This window comes from Carassius auratus, unplaced genomic scaffold (assembly GCF_003368295.1).
Source record: "Carassius auratus strain Wakin unplaced genomic scaffold, ASM336829v1 scaf_tig00216704, whole genome shotgun sequence".
NCBI classification, from domain to species: Eukaryota; Metazoa; Chordata; class Actinopteri; order Cypriniformes; family Cyprinidae; genus Carassius; species Carassius auratus.
Window position 1 is genome coordinate 88,200 of NW_020528698.1, and position 19,174 is coordinate 107,373.

At 38.7% G+C, this 19,174-nt stretch overlaps 1 protein-coding gene across 1 annotated transcript in view; it reads right to left on the minus strand.

Moving 5' to 3' along the window:
- Window positions 1–19,174, minus strand: part of LOC113098821 (GRAM domain-containing protein 4-like) — an 84,457-nt gene that overhangs the window by 41,022 nt on the left and 24,261 nt on the right. The window contains exon 2 of the mRNA XM_026263913.1: window positions 18,760–18,967. Coding sequence (XP_026119698.1) covers window positions 18,760–18,967 — 208 coding nt within the window. The remainder of the gene's footprint in view (window positions 1–18,759; window positions 18,968–19,174) is intronic.

The following is a 19,174-nucleotide window of genomic DNA, read 5'->3' on the forward strand; positions in this document are numbered from 1 at the left end:
GAAAAGATGTATTTAAACGCCACCTGGGGGCCTTTGTCGTAATGTTGGGCAGATCGATGTTGCATAAAAGTGCAGAGTGATCAGATAATAGAATTGGTAAGATATTAATGGATGTATGTCCTTTAATAAGGGTTGGGCTAAGAAAGATATAATCTATCCGGGAAAATGTTTTATGAAAAACTATATACAAAAACAAAAACAGACCGCACAGGCAAAAATCCGTATGTCTGTAAGAACAAAAACATTGCCTGATATGTGACCAATCCACCCCAACGCATGGCAATAGAATCAGATAAACCCACACAATCCTAACATAAAAAATGAATACATTCGTCAACTCTCGAACTGGGTAAAGAAGGCTAATTCTGCGCTAACTCTTTCTCTTTGCTGTTGTCGCTGGACTATAATCGGGGAAGAACAGGATAGTGCTGGTGTTCTGACCACCGGCTGTCGGTGCAATTAGCAGCGTACTTCACTGGATAAGCTTGACATGCCCCGTTAAGGATAGCCGATCTGTCTTGCCAACGCAGTAATCTGAAGATGAGGGTGTCAATGTCAATGTCTCTGCCAACCAATGTGGGTATCCACTTGGGAAGATTATCCTTCAGGTAGCCGATTGCATCCGAACCCTCCACTGTTTCTGGTAAGCCAACCAGCCTTACATTATTTCTTCGTCCCCTGTCTTCCAGGTCTGTCAGCTTTGTAGTGAGCTGGTCTAGCTGTGTCTTTAGTTTGATAACTGATCGCCTGTCCTCTCGTGCAGCCATCTGAACAGATTCCACACGGTCTTGAGTCCGTTTATTAGATTTGGCTACCTTCTCAAGTTCACTCCTGATCTCCTTCACGGTGTCATTTGTTTTTTGGATTTCCATTCGCAGGTCACGTAGTGCTGGGACCAGAATGGAGTCCACAGCTTCCCTGACAGCGGAGGTTACGGTCAAATCTAGACCACGTTGTTGTTCTTGGAGGGCTAGCTTTATGCCATTAGCAATAGCAGCATCGAGTTCTTTCTTGGAGAATTTTTTCTTTATAGGCGATTGTTCATTTTCCCTTTTCCGTGTTTCTTTGCTTGGTCCTACTTATTTTCGAAATCATACTCTAGATTTATTACTGTCACATGGAATTGATGTTAACAGTGTTGAAATTCTGCAGCAAAGCAATGACATCTCAGATCATTATCTAGTCTTGTGTAAACACCTTGTAGCAAAAACTGTAAAATTCTACTCCTTGTTACAAGTATGGTAGAACATTCACTTTTACCACAAACGACTGCTTTGTAAGTAATCTTCTTCATGTATCTCAATTCCTCAGCATATTCAATAGTTCAGAAAAATTGTATGATGTAATAGAAACTGTGGACTCTCTCTTTTCTAGCATTTTTAGATAGGGTTGATCCTTTATGCTTAAGGAAGATTAAGGAAAACAGTTTAACACCATGGTATAGAGGCATACTCTGACCCTAAAGAGAGCAGTTCGAAAAATTGAGCGCAGCTGGAGAAAAACAAAACTAGAGGTTTTTTGTGTTGCATGGTGGGAAAGTACCCTATCCTACAGAGTAGAATTAAAACAGCTAAATCTGATTATTTTTCATCTCTTTTAGAAGAAAAAACATAACCCAAGGTATTTATTAACAAAAAATAAAGCATCAACAGGTGCTAACATTTCCAAGCAACACAACAGTAATGATTTTATGAACTACTTTAATTCCAAGATCAATACAATTAGAGATAAAATTGTAACCATGTATCACATCAGACTGTGCACTATAGATACACTGAGGAACAGTTCCACTAAGTCTCTATTATAGGGGAGTAAGATTTTTATACTTAAAATAACTTGACCCCAAGTATCTAATTAATTACTGATAGTTTATGATCTTGAATCTGCCTTTTCTGTCAAAGATACTACAAAACTTAATATCCTCACAATCATATCCTTCTTAGAGAAAAATGGTATCTGTGAGGATTTCCAGTCAGTATTTAGACTGCATAAAAGTACTGAAACTGCTCTCATTAGAGTTACAAATTATTGCTCTTATCTTCTGATCATGGTTGTATATCCCTATTAGGGCTACTGGATCTTAGCACTGTATTCAACATTATTGATCACAACATTCTTTTGAATAGTGTAGAAAACTTTTTGGCATTATTGGAAGTGAATTAGCATGGTTCAAATCTTAAATATCTGACTGCCATTAATTCATAGAAGTAAATGAAGAGGGTGCAGCATGGATGCAGCATGGAGTACTTCAAGGCTCAGTACTAGGGCCATTAATTTTCACACTTTACATGTTACCCTTGGGAGATATCATCAGGAAACAGAGTGTTAGCTTTCACTGTTATGCTGACGACACTGATCTCTATATATCTTGGCCTGGCGAAACATACCAATTGGAAAAACAGAATGCATAGTCAATATGAAAAACAGGATGGTGAGAAATTTCCTACTGCTAAATTTAGAAAATTTAATTATCGGAACTAAAACCTAAGGGTGTAATAACCTACTGTAGAACACTGTCTGACATTTGATGGCTGATCTGTCAATTCTTCATCATCAGTTAGAAATCAAGGTGTGCTATTTTATAACAATCTTTCCTTCAACAGCCACATTTCTAGCATTTGTAAAACTACATTTTCCATCTCAAAAATATATCTAAATTTCAACCTGTGCACTCAATGTCAAATTATCAAGGTTAGATAGATTATTGTAATGCTGGTTGTTCAGCATTTTTAATAAGCAAACTCCAGCTGGTCCAAAATGCAGCAGCTAGAGTTCCTACTAGAACCAGGAAGTATGACCATATTAGCCTGGTTCAGGTAACAGTGCATTGGCTCCCTATTAAACATTGTACATACTTTAAAATCCTACTAATTACTTACAAAAGCCCTGAATGGTTTAGCACCTCAGTACTTGAGCAAGCTCTTATCGTCTTTGTTGGGGTTTATGTATTACAAGTTATGTAATTAGATAACTTTTTTCAAGTAACTAGTAAAGTAACACATTACTTTTTAATTTACAAGAGAATATCTGAGTTACTTTTTCCAAAAAGTAATGACAGTTACTTTGATTTACCATTTATTGACTGACAAGTCTTATGTCCCCATATTGGGAGAAATCGGAAGAACAGAGGCATTGTGTGCACTGTGTGAACATGATTTAGTTCTAGACTAAATGTGAATGTGCATTAATTCATCCCACTTGCAAATAAACCAAAACAGATTTAACAGATAATAGTAACTTTCCCTGACACTGCTTATCGTATTATAGTCCTCTGTGTCTCTCAAAACTCTGGCAATTTGATAGTACCTTGAAAATCAAAATCAACTGCAGGAGACAGATCCTTTTCCTATTTAATGCCCAAACTCTGGAATACCAAATACTGTTCGGGAGGCAGACACACTCTGTCAGTTGAAATCTAGATTAAAGACCCATCTCTTTAATCACCTGGTTTACACATAGCACACTTACACATTTCTATTATTCAAATCCATTAAAGGATTTTTAGTCTGCATTAAATAGGTCAACTGGAACTGGGAACACTTCCAAAAACATACAATGTACTTGTTACGTCATCATAAAAATGTCATCTATGCTAATATTAGTCTGTTTCTTTCTTATTCCGAGGTCCCTGTAGCCACCAGATCCGGTCCATATCCAGCCCAGATTGTGGATCAGCACCTAGAGATGACCTCAAATAGATGAGCCCCAAAGACAGATCCCCAGTAAAGACCTTGTCTCCTAGACAGCCATCGGGACAAGACCACGTAACTAGATGAGCACTCTGCTCAGTCTAACTTTGCTGCAGCATGGATCAACCTGCTGGTTTGTCTGGAGAACTGGCCCCTCGGTTTTTATATATTCTGTCACCGATGGAGTTTTGGTTTCCTTGCTGCTGTCACCTCTGGCTTGCTTAGTTGGGGACACTTAATTTCCAGTGATATTGTCGACTTGATTGCTCAGATAATATTTAGACTGAACTGAGCTGGACAATGACATCACTGAATTCAATGATGAACTGCATTTAACTGAAAATTTGTGTTTATGACTGTTCTTTAGCATTGACACAGTATTTTTCATTTTTGATAATGTAAAGCTGCTTTGACACAATCTGTATTGTTAAAAGCTCTATACTGTATAAATGAAGGTGACTTGCCTTGACTTGACTTGAAATGCTAAATGACCTAGTTGAACACCACTTCGCAGGGGCATCAACTACTGCCGTGATAGTCTACTTGGCATATTTGACACCACCCACAATCTCAGGTCAAGTTGTAGACATAATCCTCTTGCAAAGGCAAACTCACAATGCGAGTGAGGAAACATTCAAATCACAGAACTGACCAGAGTGCCCAGCATGAATTGATCATGTAGAAGGGCGAGAGGTGATCAGCCTTCTTGTGCCACAAAATATTATTGACAGGACATTCTGCCGGGAGACTATAAATAGGTTGGCTTCCTGCCATTATAGGGGTATTCTTAAAAGAAGAAGGGTATACAGTCACTGTCAAAATCCTCTTGCAAAACATCAAGGCAACTAAGAGGAGATATGTGACCATAAAGTAGATATATTCATTCTGGGTGGCTGAGAAGCAGAAGTCTGTTGATCAGATAATAATCCAGACCCAGTGCCCCCTTGTGCTGGGAGTTGAAATCTGTTGTATGTGGGCAGCAAACACCATCCCAAGACCCACTGTCAGTCTCAAATTACCACCCAAGCTCCACCTTTTCACCAGTCTTTGCCTTGGTCAGTCGTTGACCTGCCATCGCCCCAGGACTCCACTCCTCCAGCTGTGCCTTGTCGATCCGACCCGGCTCCGTTGGGCTCCTCTCTCCCTCCAGCTCCACCTTGGCTTTCGGATCCCCGCTTACGCATCAGTCTCATGAGCTTTCTACTCCAAGTTGGCCCTCCGTCGACCTGGCTCTACGGCTCTCTGCTCCTCTCCCACCTCTTCCGCCACTCTCAGTCAGCCCCCTAGAGATGTCGGCCATTCCTCCACCATGGCTCCTCCCTCCTTCGGCTCCACCGTGGGCCATCAAGTTGATTGTAGTCTGGTTCCCTCCTGGCTCCTGCTTCAAGTCCCCCTGTCATCATCCTGGCTCCTCCCTCCATCTGGTCCTCCCTGGTTCCCTGGTGTGCGTTCTGTTTTGCAAATACTTTCATGACATTTTTCAGCTGTCAGGTTTCAGCTAAAAATGTATGCAACATCCAGTGGTGAAGGTTACTCACTCTTATTGGCTGCTGCAGGTATCCTGGCAGAGGCAGCCAGATCAAGAATCATGTTTGATATTTATGGTTTTGGATAGGGAAGGCTCCGACTCAGTAATTATACAGTAATATAATCATTATGACACCACACAATTGAGCATATTTTGGACAAAAATTAAGTTGCAACAAGCCTTGAATAAGGCTATGAATTGGACCAATTGTTAACCACCTTGTAACATGCTAAAAACAGAAAAACTTTACCAACCACACAGCAACAACCTGCTAACCAACCATAACACCCAGAAGATATGAGATATGAGTTTTGTATGGATCAGAACCCGTTTTCTTGAAAATGTAATTATGTAGTTCTGCTGCTCTTGGTTGAGCAAGTAGACTTTCTGTGTAGAGTTTTCATTTTCTCCCTGGGTTGGTGTGGGATTCCTCTGGATGCTCCCACAATCTAAAAACATTCCTGGATAGGTGAATTAAAAATACTAAATTGTTGGTGTGAATGTGTTTATGTTAGCACTGCGATGGACCAGCTATACATTAAGAGTGCTTCCCTGCCTATTTCCCGAGCCTCTCAGATAGGCTGCAGCATTCCTGAGACCCTATATTGAGGTTTGAAGATCGGATGAATAGACGAAAGGCCTATTAATGGAACATTCAGCAATACCTAAAACTACTGTCTGGGTGAGCAGCTCACTAGATTTTGTAACAGAGCCATGGTTGAGGTATGACCATTGGACACACTAATTTATAGTATATGACGCCCTACAGTATCTGAGAGATGTGCTAGAAGAAAACCCACAGGCCTCACACGCTCATGTTGAAGATGGAAGGAGAGGAAGCTGGCTCTTCTGTGAGACGCAAAACCATGACTAATCTGTGGCTCCATCATTGAGGGGAAAGCCTCGAAATAAACAGAACACCAAATAACATAGATAGGACTACAACCCTCTCAGAAATCATCTTTACAGCACACAATTACAGCAAATAATTCTTCCATAAACCATTTTTAAAAATGAAAAGGTACCAGACTGAAGCTACAGTGTCTGATGTTAACAGGATGTAAAGTGCATTAAATCATAAATAGCCTGCAAGGTCTGTGGCCTTCCTGTATTTCTTAGGAATATCAGCTAAGTTTAACTAGGGGAATGAGATAATGATTAGACAGAACATTAAATAAGCTCTTTCTGCTTTTCTACATTATGGAAAATAAAGAGGTAGTTGACATAAAAAGGTCAGACTCTAAAAGAGATAGAGAAAACAGATTTAAAAGGGACTGCATCTATTTTCTAAGGGACTCTTCGCACAGAACACATTTTCACTATTCAATTTTTTTCCATCTAAGCATGCTAAATTTATGCTTTTGATCTGTGCTCATGTCTTGGGTGTTTTTTTATATCTTGCACATGACACAGCAGTTTAAAAACGTAAAATAATAATAATTTAAATAATAAAAAAAACATCTCAAACCTTGCATTATATTTCTCCATTCCACTGCTTACACGCCACATTTTTCAACCCAAAAATGCATTCTGTTTGATTGGTCCCTAAAGCTGACCCTAAAGTGTCACGCCATTCCACATTGTGCATATGGACTTAAAGCTGCGGTAGGTAACTTTTGACGCTCTAGCGTTTAATAAACAGAACTGCTTGCGTCTTGCGCAAGAACATCGTAGGCGGAACATCTTCTCTCTGTTTATGGCAAATAATCATAGAGTTCATACTTGACTAACTGGGGCCCAGGTCAGGAAGCAGACAGACTGGCTAAACCGACCATCTGCTGGCTGCCTCCTGTCACAGAGGTCAGCTAATACTCAGCACATAGAGACTCTTTCACCTAGATATCACACTATAGAAACTGTGTCTGTTCCCCGAACTAGAAAATACAAAAAACGTCCAAACCAAGTTAAGGTTAATAATTTAATTGAGGTTCAACAAATAAAAAACAAATGCAATATGGATAAACAAATGATAAAGCTTGGCTTATTGAATATCAGATCCCTTTGTACGAAAACACTTTTTGTAAATAATATGATAAGTGATCATAATATAGATGTGCTCTGTTTGACAGAAACCTGGCTAAAACCTGATGATTACATTATTTTAAATGAGTCCACCCCCCAAGATCACTGTTATAAACATGAGCCGCGTCTAAAAGGCAAAGGTGGAGGTGTTGCTTCAATTTATAACAATGTTTTCAGGATTTCTCAGAGGGCAGGCTTCAAGTATAACTCATTTGAAGTAATGGTGCTTCATTTAACATTATCCAGAGAAACAAATGTTAATGATAAATCCCCTGTTATGTTTGTACTGGCTACTGTATACAGGCCACCAGGCCACCATACAGACTTTATTAAAGAGTTTGGTGATTTTACATCCGAGTTAGTTCTGGCTGCAGATAAAGTTTTAATAGTTGGTGATTTTAATATCCATATCGATAATGAAAAAGATGCATTGGGATCAGCATTTATAGACATTTTGAACTCTACTGGTGTTAGACAACATGTTTCAGGACCTACTCATTGTTGAAACCATACTCTAGATTTAATACTGTCACATGGAATTGATAGTGAAGTGAAGTGACATTCAGCCAAGTATGGTGACCCATACTCAGAATTTGTGCTCTGCATTTAACCCATCCGAAATGCACACACACAGAGCAGTGAACACACACACACACACACACTGTGAGCACACACCCGGAGCAGTGGGCAGCCATTTATGCTGCGGCGCCCGGGGAGCAGTTGGGGGTTCGATGCCTTGCTCAAGGGCACCTAAGTCGTGGTATTGAAGGTGGAGAGAGAACTGTACATGCACTACCCCCACCCACAATTCCGTTTCGGCCCGAGACTAGAACTCACAACCCTTCGATTGGGAGTCCAACCCTCTAACCATTAGGCCACGACTTCCCCACGATGTTGATGTTGATAGTGTTGAAATTATTCAGCCAAGTGATGATATCTCAGATCATTATTTAGTTCTGTGCAAACTTCATATAGCCAAAATTGTAAATTCTACTTCTTGTTACAAGTATCGAAGAACCATCACTTCTACCACAAAAGACTGCTTTTTAAGTTATCTTCCTAATGTATCCAAATTCCTTGGCATATCCAAAACCTCAGAACAACTTGATGATGTAACAGAAACTATGGACTCTCTCTTTTCTAGCACTTTAAATACAGTTGCTCCTTTACGCTTAAGGAAGGTTAAGGAAAACAGTTTGACACCATGGTATAATGAGCATACTCGCACCCTAAAGAGAGCAGCCCGAAAAATGGAGCGCAGCTGAAGCAAAACAAAACTAGAGGTATTTCGTATTGCTTGGTGGGAAAGTAACATATACTAAAGAAAAGCATTAAAAACTGCTAGATCTGATTACTTTTCTTCTCTTTTAGAAGGAAACAAACATAACCCCAGGTATTTATTCAATACAGTGGCTAAATTAACGAAAAATAAAGCCTCAACAAGTGTTGACATTTCCCAACACCACAGCAGTAATGACTTTATGAACTACTTTACTTCTAAAATCGATACTATTAGAGATAAAACTGCAACCATTCAGCCGTCAGCTACAGTATCACATTAGACAGTGCACTATAGACCCCCTGAGGAACAGTTCCACTCATTCTCTACTATGGGAGAGGAAGAATTGTATAAACTTGTTAAATCATCTAAACCAACAACATGTATGTTAGACCCTATACCATCTAAGCTCCTAAAAGAGGTGCTTCCAGAAGTCATAGGTCCTCTTTTGACTATTATTAATTCCTCATTGTCATTAGAACATGTCCCCAAAACTTTCAAACTGGCTGTTATTAAGCCTCTCATAAAAAAACACAACTTGACCCCAAAGAACTAGTTAATTATAGACCAATCTCGAATCTCCCTTTTCTGTCCAAGATACTAGAAAAGGTGGTATCCTCACAATTATATTCCTTCTTAGAGAAAAATGGTATATGTGAGGATTTCCAGTCAGGGTTTAGACCGTATCATAGTACTGAGACTGCTCTCCTTAGAGTTACAAATGATCTGCTCTTATCATCTGATCGTGGGTGTATCTCTCTATTAGTTTTATTGGATCTTAGTGCTGCATTTGACACAATTGACCACAGCATTCTTTTGCATAGACTTGAACACTTTGTTGGCATCAGTGGAAGTGCATTAGCATGGTTTAAATCGTACTTATATGACCGCCATCAGTTCGTAGCAGTGAATGAAGATGTATAATATCGATCACAAGTGCAGTATGGAGTACCTCAAGGCCCAGTACTAGGGCCGCTACTCTTCACACTTTATATGTTACCCTTGGGAGATATCATCAGGAAACATGGTGTTAGCTTTCACTGTTATGCTGATGATACTCAGCTCTATATTTCTTCGCGGCCCGGTGAAACACACCAATTTGAAAAATTCATGGAATGCATAGTCAATATAAAAAATTGGATAACGAGTAATTTCTTACTGCTAAATTCAGAAAAAACAGAGGTGTTAATTATAGGACCTAAAAACTCTGCTTGCAATAACCTAGAACACTGTCTAAGACTTGATGCTTGCTCTGTCAATTCTTCGTCATCAGTTAGAAACCTAGGTGTGCTATTTGATCGCAATCTTTCCTTAGAAAGCCACGTTTCTAGCATTTGTAAAACTGCATTTTTCCATCTCAGAAATATATCTAAATTACGGCCTATGCTCTCAATGTCAAATGCAGAAATGTTAATCCATGCATTTATGACCTCAAGGTTAGATTATTGTAATGCTTTATTGGGTGGTTGTTCTGCACGCTTAGTAAACAAACTACAGCTAGTCCAAAATGCAGCAGCAAGAGTTCTTACTAGAACCAGGAAGTATGACCATATTAGCCCGGTCCTGTCATCGCTGCACTGGCTCCCTATCAAACATCGTATAGATTTTAAAATATTGCTTATTACTTATAAAGCCCTGAATGGTTTAGCACCTCAGTATTTGAATGAGCTCCTTTTACATTATACTCCTCTACGTCCGCTACGTTCTCAAAACTCAGACAATTTGATAATACCTAGAATATCAAAATCAACAGGTCCTTTTCCTATTTGGCGCCTAAACTCTGGAATAACCTACCTAACATTGTTCAGGAAGCAGACACACTCTTGCAGTTTAAATCTAGATTAAAGACCCATCTCTTTAACCTGGCATACACATAACATACTAATATGCTTTTAATATCCAAATCCGTTAAAGGTTTTTTAGGCTGCATTAATAAGGTAAACCAGAACCGGAAACACTTCACATAACATGTACCTTCTACATCATTAGAAGAATGGCATCTACGCTAATATTAATATACACTAATGTTTCTCTCTTGTTCCGAGGTCACCGTGGCCACCAGATCCAGTCTGTATCCAGACCAGAGGGTCACTGCAGTCACCCGGATCCAGTACGTATCCAGACATGATGGTGGATCAGCACCTAGAAAGGACCTCTACTGCCCTGAAAGACAGCGGAGACCAGGACAACTAGAGCCCCAAATACAGATCCCCTGTAAATACCTTGTCTCAGAGGACCACCAGGACAAGACCACAGGAAACAGATGATTCTTCTGCACAATCTGACTTTGCCGTAGCCTGGAATTGAACTACTGGTTTCGTCTGGTCAGAGGAGAACTGGCCCCCCCAAATGAGCCTGGTTTCTCCCAAGGTTTTTTTCTCCATTCTGTCACCGATGGAGTTTCGGTTCCTTGCCGCTGTCGCCTATGGCTTGCTTGGTTGGGGTCACTTCATCTACAGCGATATCATTGACTTGATTGCAAATAAATGCACAGACACTACTTAAACTGAACAGAGATGACATAACTGAATTCAATGATGAACTGCCTTTAACTATCATTTTGCATTATTGACACACTGTTTTCCAAATGAATGTTGTTTAGTGCTTTGACGCAATGTATTTTGTTTAAAGCACTATATAAATAAAGTTGATTGATTGATTGATTGATGTCTATGAAGAATCACAAAGATACTGGGTTACTCCACCGCGGTACCCCCGAAGCAATCTAAAATAGTCAGAATATAAACACTTATTATAGGTGCACACCTAGTGATTCAGGACAAGCTAAAAACACGGTTTGGAAAATGGATTCATGGTGTACTCACTTATTATACATTTTTCTACATTTTGAACACAAACAAAGTTACGGACCGAAGCTCTGATTGGTTGATTCTTACCGGGAGCGGATGACTTTCTGCAAATAGGACCACTGGGAGGAGCCAGAGGAGCTTGATTTGTTCACAGATTATCGGTCTCATATTTTACTGTCAGGAACTAATGACAGGTTTAACAAATATTTAAAAAATATATTTTTACAAAAGTTACCTACAGCAGCTTTAATTCCAGCCACACAAAGTCACCACAAATTTTGGTGAAAATTACAATCACAAGTCAGTATGTGCAATAATTATTTGGGACAAATATAATTTAATGGAGAACTATGCCAGTAGCATTCTTTATGAATTGCCTCCATAGGTGTAGCTGGATGCTGTGGACAGATGCTAAGTGGCATAATCATAATTTTAAAGATGTAGCATTGTGCTATGCCTCTCGTCTGGTGTGTGACCTTCTTAACACAACATTCTAACTGTCATGGAAATATTTTAAAACACTAGGCAACAACATGCACCATAGAAATAGCACAAGGTAAGAGTGGTGGAAGAAAACCGAACTGAGCTAGATGATAACATCACTGAATCAACAATGACTGTTTTCTATTGTCTTCTTGGATTATTAGCACACATTTTTCACTTTAAAACTGCTTTTACACAATCTGTATTGTATAAAGAGCTATAAAGATAAAGGTGACAAACTGTTTTATTTGTTCCAGTGCTGTATAAAACATATTCGCAATCTATATTTTTCTTAACTACATCGGCCCTCATGTTTTTCCTCCTTTTTTGGTATAGAATGTTGGGTCATAAATTTGACAATGTTGGTTGAGCAAAGGGGCCACCTATGCCATTTTTTTTCACTGTCGGGCCTCAGACCTCTAGCACCAGTGTTGTCAAGTCCGCAGTGGAATTGGGCTACTTTAACATTGTTGCTGCAGGTTGTTTTTCATGTCATTAGCCACTGGAATGCGATGCACGATAAAGCCCCCCGGAAGTTCCTTACCAAAAAATACCAAGTATATTTTTAAGTATACTTTATGTAGTACACAAATATCAGTTTTCTAGTAGTACACTTGTAAGTGTACTGTTTCAATACTCCTTGGGACTAAATTAGCCAACTTTCTAGTATATAAAAGTATACTTTAACTATAACAGTAGCAAACTTTGAGTACACTACTAGTTTTCCACTATGTTTGTAGTTTGTACTACAGTTACACTAAAAGTGAACTTAAAGGTTTACTGATAGTTTACTAATTAAATACTTTGCACACTTAGAAGTATAGTCTCAGTTAACTACTAGTCTAGTAGTTTTATACTGAAAGTATACTTAAGTGAACTTTACATCATGCATTATATATACTACTATGTACCTATTTAGGTTTTAATGTGTATATATTTTGTTACATTAATATCTGAACATACAAAACATCCAAATAAAAAACTAAGAAATGTGCTTGTAAACAAAAACATTTTATTCCAGCTTCATGTATTATTTTTTTTTAACCAATAATGTGTTTCATAAAAAAATAAGAAATATAATTTTGAACAAAAAGCTGGTCGGAATGCTGTGGAGCGGCTGCGTGACACTGCTTTAGACGGACCCTTTACGATGTTGCACTTCTAAGCAGCGACTGTGAGGCGTGGTGAGGGTAAACCTCACCACGCCGTTAAAGGATTTTTAGGCTGCATTAATTAGGTAAACCGGAACCGGAAACACTTCACATAACACCGTACTTTCTACATCATTAGAAGAATGGCATCTACGCTAATATTTGTCTGTTTCTCTCTTGTTCCGAGGTCACCGTGGCCACGAGATCCAGTCTGTGTCCAGATCAGAGGGTCACTGCAGTCACCCGGATCCAGTACGTATCCAGACCAGATGGTGGGTCAGCACCTAGAAAGGACCTCTACTGCCCTGAAAGACATCGGAGACCAGGACAACTAGAGCCCCAGATACAGATCCCCTGTAAAGACCTTGTCTCAGAGGAGCACCAGGACAAGACCACAGGAAACGGATGATTCTTCTGCACAATCTGACTTTGCTGCAGCCTGGAATTGAACTACTGGTTTTCGTCTGGTCAGAGGAAAACTGACCCCCCAACTGAGCCTGGTTTCTCCCAAGGTTTTTTTCTCCATTCTGTCACCGATGGAGTTTCGGTTCCTTGCCGCTGTCGCCTCTGTCTTGCTTAGTTGGGGTCACTTCATCTACAGCGATATCATTGACTTGATTGCAAATAAAAACAGACACTATTTCAACTGAACAGAGATGACATAACTGAATTCAATGATGAACTGCCTTTAACTATCATTTTGCATTATTGAGACACTGTTTTCCAAATGAATGTTGTTCAGTGCTTTGACGCAATGTATTTTGTTTAAAGCACTATATAAATAAAGGTGATTGATTGATTGATTAAACACAGTAGTGCTCTGGTGTTACTTATAACACCTGTTTCACACATACTCTGTCTGCAGTGCGTATTTATTTAAGCACCCATGTTTAATGGATTACAGCGTTCATACTGCACGAGGTTGCGGTCCATCAGTGCGTTCAAGGAGCGGTGCGTCTGCAGCAGTGCAGCGACCATTTACTGAGTCTATTTTTGCTGTACTGCAGGCGCTGAATTAAAGTGAAAGTGCATTGTTCACGGGAAAAATTTACATGGATTGACACGGAAATGCAGTCATTTCACAATAAATGTATACTAATTAAAGCTGTTTCACACGCTACACATGGGTTTTTACCTAGGTTTTAAACCAAAACAAGTGCACTTTTAGATAAACAAGGAAAACAATGTATATATATTCACTTTTCTTAAGGCAATAAAACTAACTCCATTAAGACCTGTGGGATTGCTTGTGATAAAGATTTAAATGCAAAAGGCATGAGACTGTTTCTGTCTGTGGTGATTTAATTTTAAATATTTTAACAAGAAAAGTAAGCTAATTATTGTGTTTAAATGTTTTGCTGCTTGCTTGAGCAGCTCATTATGCAAACCTAGAAGTAAGTATATAACAAATGCATGAATAATGTGTTGTTCATATTTATTGAGTTTAAACTAATGTCTAACTAACTGTGCTGTGGACTGCATATGCACTGCAGGCGGAGTATGTGTGAAACATACGTTACAGGAAAGATGGATGCTGCAGAACTAGTAACACATGACACAGAAGAAAAAAAAGAGGAGCCTGGTCTGTTGTTTGGAGGGTTTTTGGTTTCCAAAAATCTGACGTCGACCAAACAACCATTTTATGCAAGTGCTGTCAGGCTAAAAGCACATCTTGGGATATCAACCAGCAGAAATTGCATTGTACACCTGATTATGCATGAAAAAAAAACAAAAAAAAAACATCATAAACCGTGAAACATAATTTAGAAAAAAAAACATGATATACATTTTTGTTCAAACCGCCCAGCACTAGTTTTGATGCTCTTTCATGTCAGATGATCGTGTTACATGTGTTAGTATATCTGTTGTTTCTTTCTTCTTCACTTGTGTTTTTTTGGGAATTCTCTACAGAAGATATGTACTAATAGCACCCTCTACCGTATAGCAATGAAAACACGAATTCTAGGAGTATAGCTCAAATATATTTAGACTAAAAAAGTCATTTTAAGTATATTTCTGAGGAGTACACAAAAAGTAAACTAAAAGCATACTTACTATTTTTTAGTTTAAAAGAAGTATACTAATAACACACTTGAATAAACGTATTTTTCGTAAGGGGTGACAGTGGAAATGCAACTAGCCCTGGCATACAGAAGCACGCCCGCTTTTGGCCTGGCAGCAGGAACATGGCTATTGAGGGCCTAAAACAGGGGTCTCTAAACTTAGTCCTGGAGTCCCGGTGTCCTGCAGAGTTTAGCTCCAACTCTAATTAAACACACCTGAACAAGGTAATTAAGATTAAGTTCTACTAGTAGTGGTGGAAATTCCTCAGTAAGGCAACAGGAAGTCATAAAACATTCTGTGCCACAAGTCCCAAGCAAGATAACCAACCAACCAACGCTTTCACAGAACAGCTTTCAACATTAACACCACTAGAACAATTATTGACAATTTCAATTCGGAGAAGAGATGTCAAATTTGTTGTTCGTAATTGATAAGCAACGCCGGACATCATGTGTAAACCCATGAGAGTACTACACAAGATCTTTTGACTTCCCCAACCCAGCAGAACCAGACTGAAATTCCTTAGGGGGAGGAGCCTTTGAACCTCTGGTCTCCACAGAAATCTTTGTCAAGAGAATGGCAAAGAAACTGTCTTTTCTTACATATATATGGACCAAAATGAACTCCAAAATGACTTCTAAATGAATATCAGTCCATCGCTTAAATCCATATTGATTTATATGTAACCCACACATTTGACTATCATGTTATAATTTCTTATTGTGTATGTCTTTTGATAACTATGTGATAGCTTAAGGATACATGTCTAGTATCGATGTAATCAAATCTGCTTGCTTGAAATAGTCCTGACAATCAGTTATTTGTCAAACGTATCATATTCTTGTTATAGGAATCATGTCCAAAATTAGACCCTGCAAGAGTGGAAAAATTCGGACCACATGCTTGATAAGATAAGATTTATTTATATGATTTATGATACCCCCGAGACAAGACAATATCTGATTGGTCAAGAAAACATTTGAGGTGTGGCCAACAGGCCAGTTTAAATACTTAGGACACCATAAAATCTGGCTTTTAGTCTCTAGCTATGCTTCTGCTATTAGTCATGTCTGCTTTTAGTTGTTAGCTTTGCTTCTGCTATTAGTCATGCCTGCTTTAGTATGCTTTTAGCTTTTAGCTTTGCTTCTTAGCTTTAGCTTTTAGCCATGCTGTTTGTCATCACTGTTCTTTGCATGGTTCCAGCGTGCTTCAGCCTGCACGCCTGCTGCTATTTAGCCACTATGAGAAGAAACACAACCTAGTCTCGTCAAACTTTACTTCTTTTTCTTTTCCGTTTGAGAGTTTCGTGTTCTGATTTAAGTTTTGTAAACGACTGCCCGTTCAACTTCAACCAGCCACACAACTCTGCACCTTCAGCCAACGCCCCACCACGGGCTTCCCAAGACGTCACTTCAATGACTACTGAACTTCCAGCCAATCAGCGACAATTTTACACAGGCAATGTACCTTCAGACATTTGTGCTGGTGTATCTAATATAATTTTAACCTCATTGAGGAACTCAATGCGAGGGTTAATTAAGTGATTGATGCTTGTTCATATGCAATTTCACATATTGCTGTAAACTTGGGATTCCATATTTCAATTCTCTTAAACTCATCTTTCCCTAACTTTTGATCTTCCTGCAACTTGTGTGAATGCGTGCTTTTTTGTGTTAGATTAGTTTATATGTCTTAGTTTTATCTAATAAAGCCTTATTCATATTGAAAAGAGAAGTATCTTGTGTTTTTTGTGCTTACAAGTTAATTTCTTATGTTCAGTGAATCGCAGGGTGTCTCAGCGATCAGCCGTGAAACAGTGATTCTGTTCAAATTCCCTTTAAAATCTTAAATGATTCCCTTTGAGCTAAATTGACCTGTTTCCCTTACAGTTCGTTCACCAAAATGATTCATTCAGATTCGTTCACTGATTCATTCAGATTCATTCACTGATTCGTTCAGTGACCATTCCTTCGTATTACACAAAATATGCCAGCCGGTGGTGAAAAATAGTGTCTTATGTCTTAAGTCAACGAACGTATTCACTTGTTGTTTATTCAAATGTGTGCATAATCGCATTCAATATATAAAGTCTAATTAAGTTGTTCAGATGAACAAAGCACAAGGTTTTCTTGCATAATTACCATTTTAATTGTTTTGTCAGACAGTTCGTATATTATTCACATTCATAAATCGGGGATTAAACGTGGAGTTATGTTTTGGATGCTAAATATGAAAACAAACATATGTGCACAGTACCTATAACTGAGCTTTGCATTTTATGAGATTGACATGCTAAATGGCCAACTGACCCGGTATACTTTCATTCATTTCACTCATGAACGAGATAAGCTATGCACCAGTTCAGTCATTTCATTCACGAACGATATCTCTAGATCTCGTTCAGACTCATATGAAACTCGTTCAGTGAAGGGTGTATTCGTTCACTACATTCAACAAATCACATGCTCCGTCACATGTCATACTCGAAGGCTAATGGCTCTTGTTTGAGTAACTCTTTGACAGGATGAAACAGTTCACAGAGCTACCCGGTTCACCAAGCTGCACATGCGCTGCTAATAGTGCCATGCTACGATGGAGAAAGAACTTCAGTGAACGAGAAATATGAGTCAGTGGCTTACGTGAATGAAAACGATTCGTTCACCTAAAAGATTCGTTCAAAAAATACTATTCGTTCAAAAAAAACTATTTATTCACGAACGACACATCACTAGTGTGTTAAGGCAAGCTGGAGCTAAACTCTGCAGAACACCAACTCTCCAAGACTGAGTTTGGAGAACCCTGGCCTAAAATAAGACTCCCAGTCCAAGTCAACATTATCTTAGAAGGCAGCATAATGTTGTATTGTTGAACACAAACCTATGATATCTGTTATCTATGTAGGCAGCTATCTAGGTTTTGTAAGAAACCTACTTTAAATGGATAGTTCACCCAAAAATTAAAATTTGATGTTTATCTGCGTACCCCCAGGGCATCCAAGATAAGGTTAGGTAACCATGTTTCTTTAGTAGAGCACAAATCAAGATTTTTAACTCAAACCATTGGAATCAATCCGTCTAATAAATGTAAGTGGATAAGAATCACAGCTAAAACACACAATAAAGCTAAAAATAAAATACAAAAATACAGGAAAAAAGGCAAATTAAACCTTCTAAATAAGAGTGTCAATGGTCCACTTGAGAGATAGGTGGTGGTAATGGACTTATAAATCTGTGATTGTCCATAAAGCAAGAAGAAGAAGATGCCTCATGCCCTGCTGCTGAGAACGCGCTCAGTTTGGACATTGCATGAATCAAAGGTGAAAAATTATATAAATACTGTTCAGAGTCTTGCACAGACTGATCATTTTGTGTCACATCAATGTATCATCAGGAGCCACAGGGTTTAATGTAGTTTTGTTTGTGTATATTTTTTTATATTATTTTATTGAATGTTTTAGCCATAATTCCAATCCACTTACATTATAAGACTGATAGACTGCAACTGCCTGAGTAAAAAAATGTGGTTTCTGTTCTACTGAAGAAACAAAGTTACCTATATCTTGGATGCCCTGGGGGTAAGCAGAAAAACATAAAACTTTCATTTTTGGGTGAACTATCCCTTTGACACATGTATTAAAAAAATAAAAGCTCTTAAATGAGTCCTTTGTACTAACTGTATTCAACAGAAACAAACATAGTTGTCAAATGACAAGAGAGTGTTTGCATTTACTTACAGGGTCTCTCTGCTCGTCATTGTCTCGTATTGAAGGTTGAGGTCTCAGCAGCATGTCATCACTACATTCAGTGTCTGATCCTGTGGGTGACTCGGGTAGATCCAGGAAGTCATCTCGCTTTGGACCACGGAATCTTATTTTGTCCAGCCGCTTTAGCATGTTCAACACAGCTGCTTTAGGCTTTACCTTAACATTACGTATGGCAGCTCTGCAGTGTCAATAGAGTAAAAAAATAAAATAAAAAATTAAGTACAATCAAAAAGTAAACATTTTACAGAAAACCTTAACAAATAGTTAAAGAGGACACAGGTGTTGCACTGCAAACCTGCTGGAGCAATCTCACTAACAAATAATGAAGATGTAAAGTCACTTTTTTACAGTGAGCCAATAATACTGACAGTCTGATACAGTACTG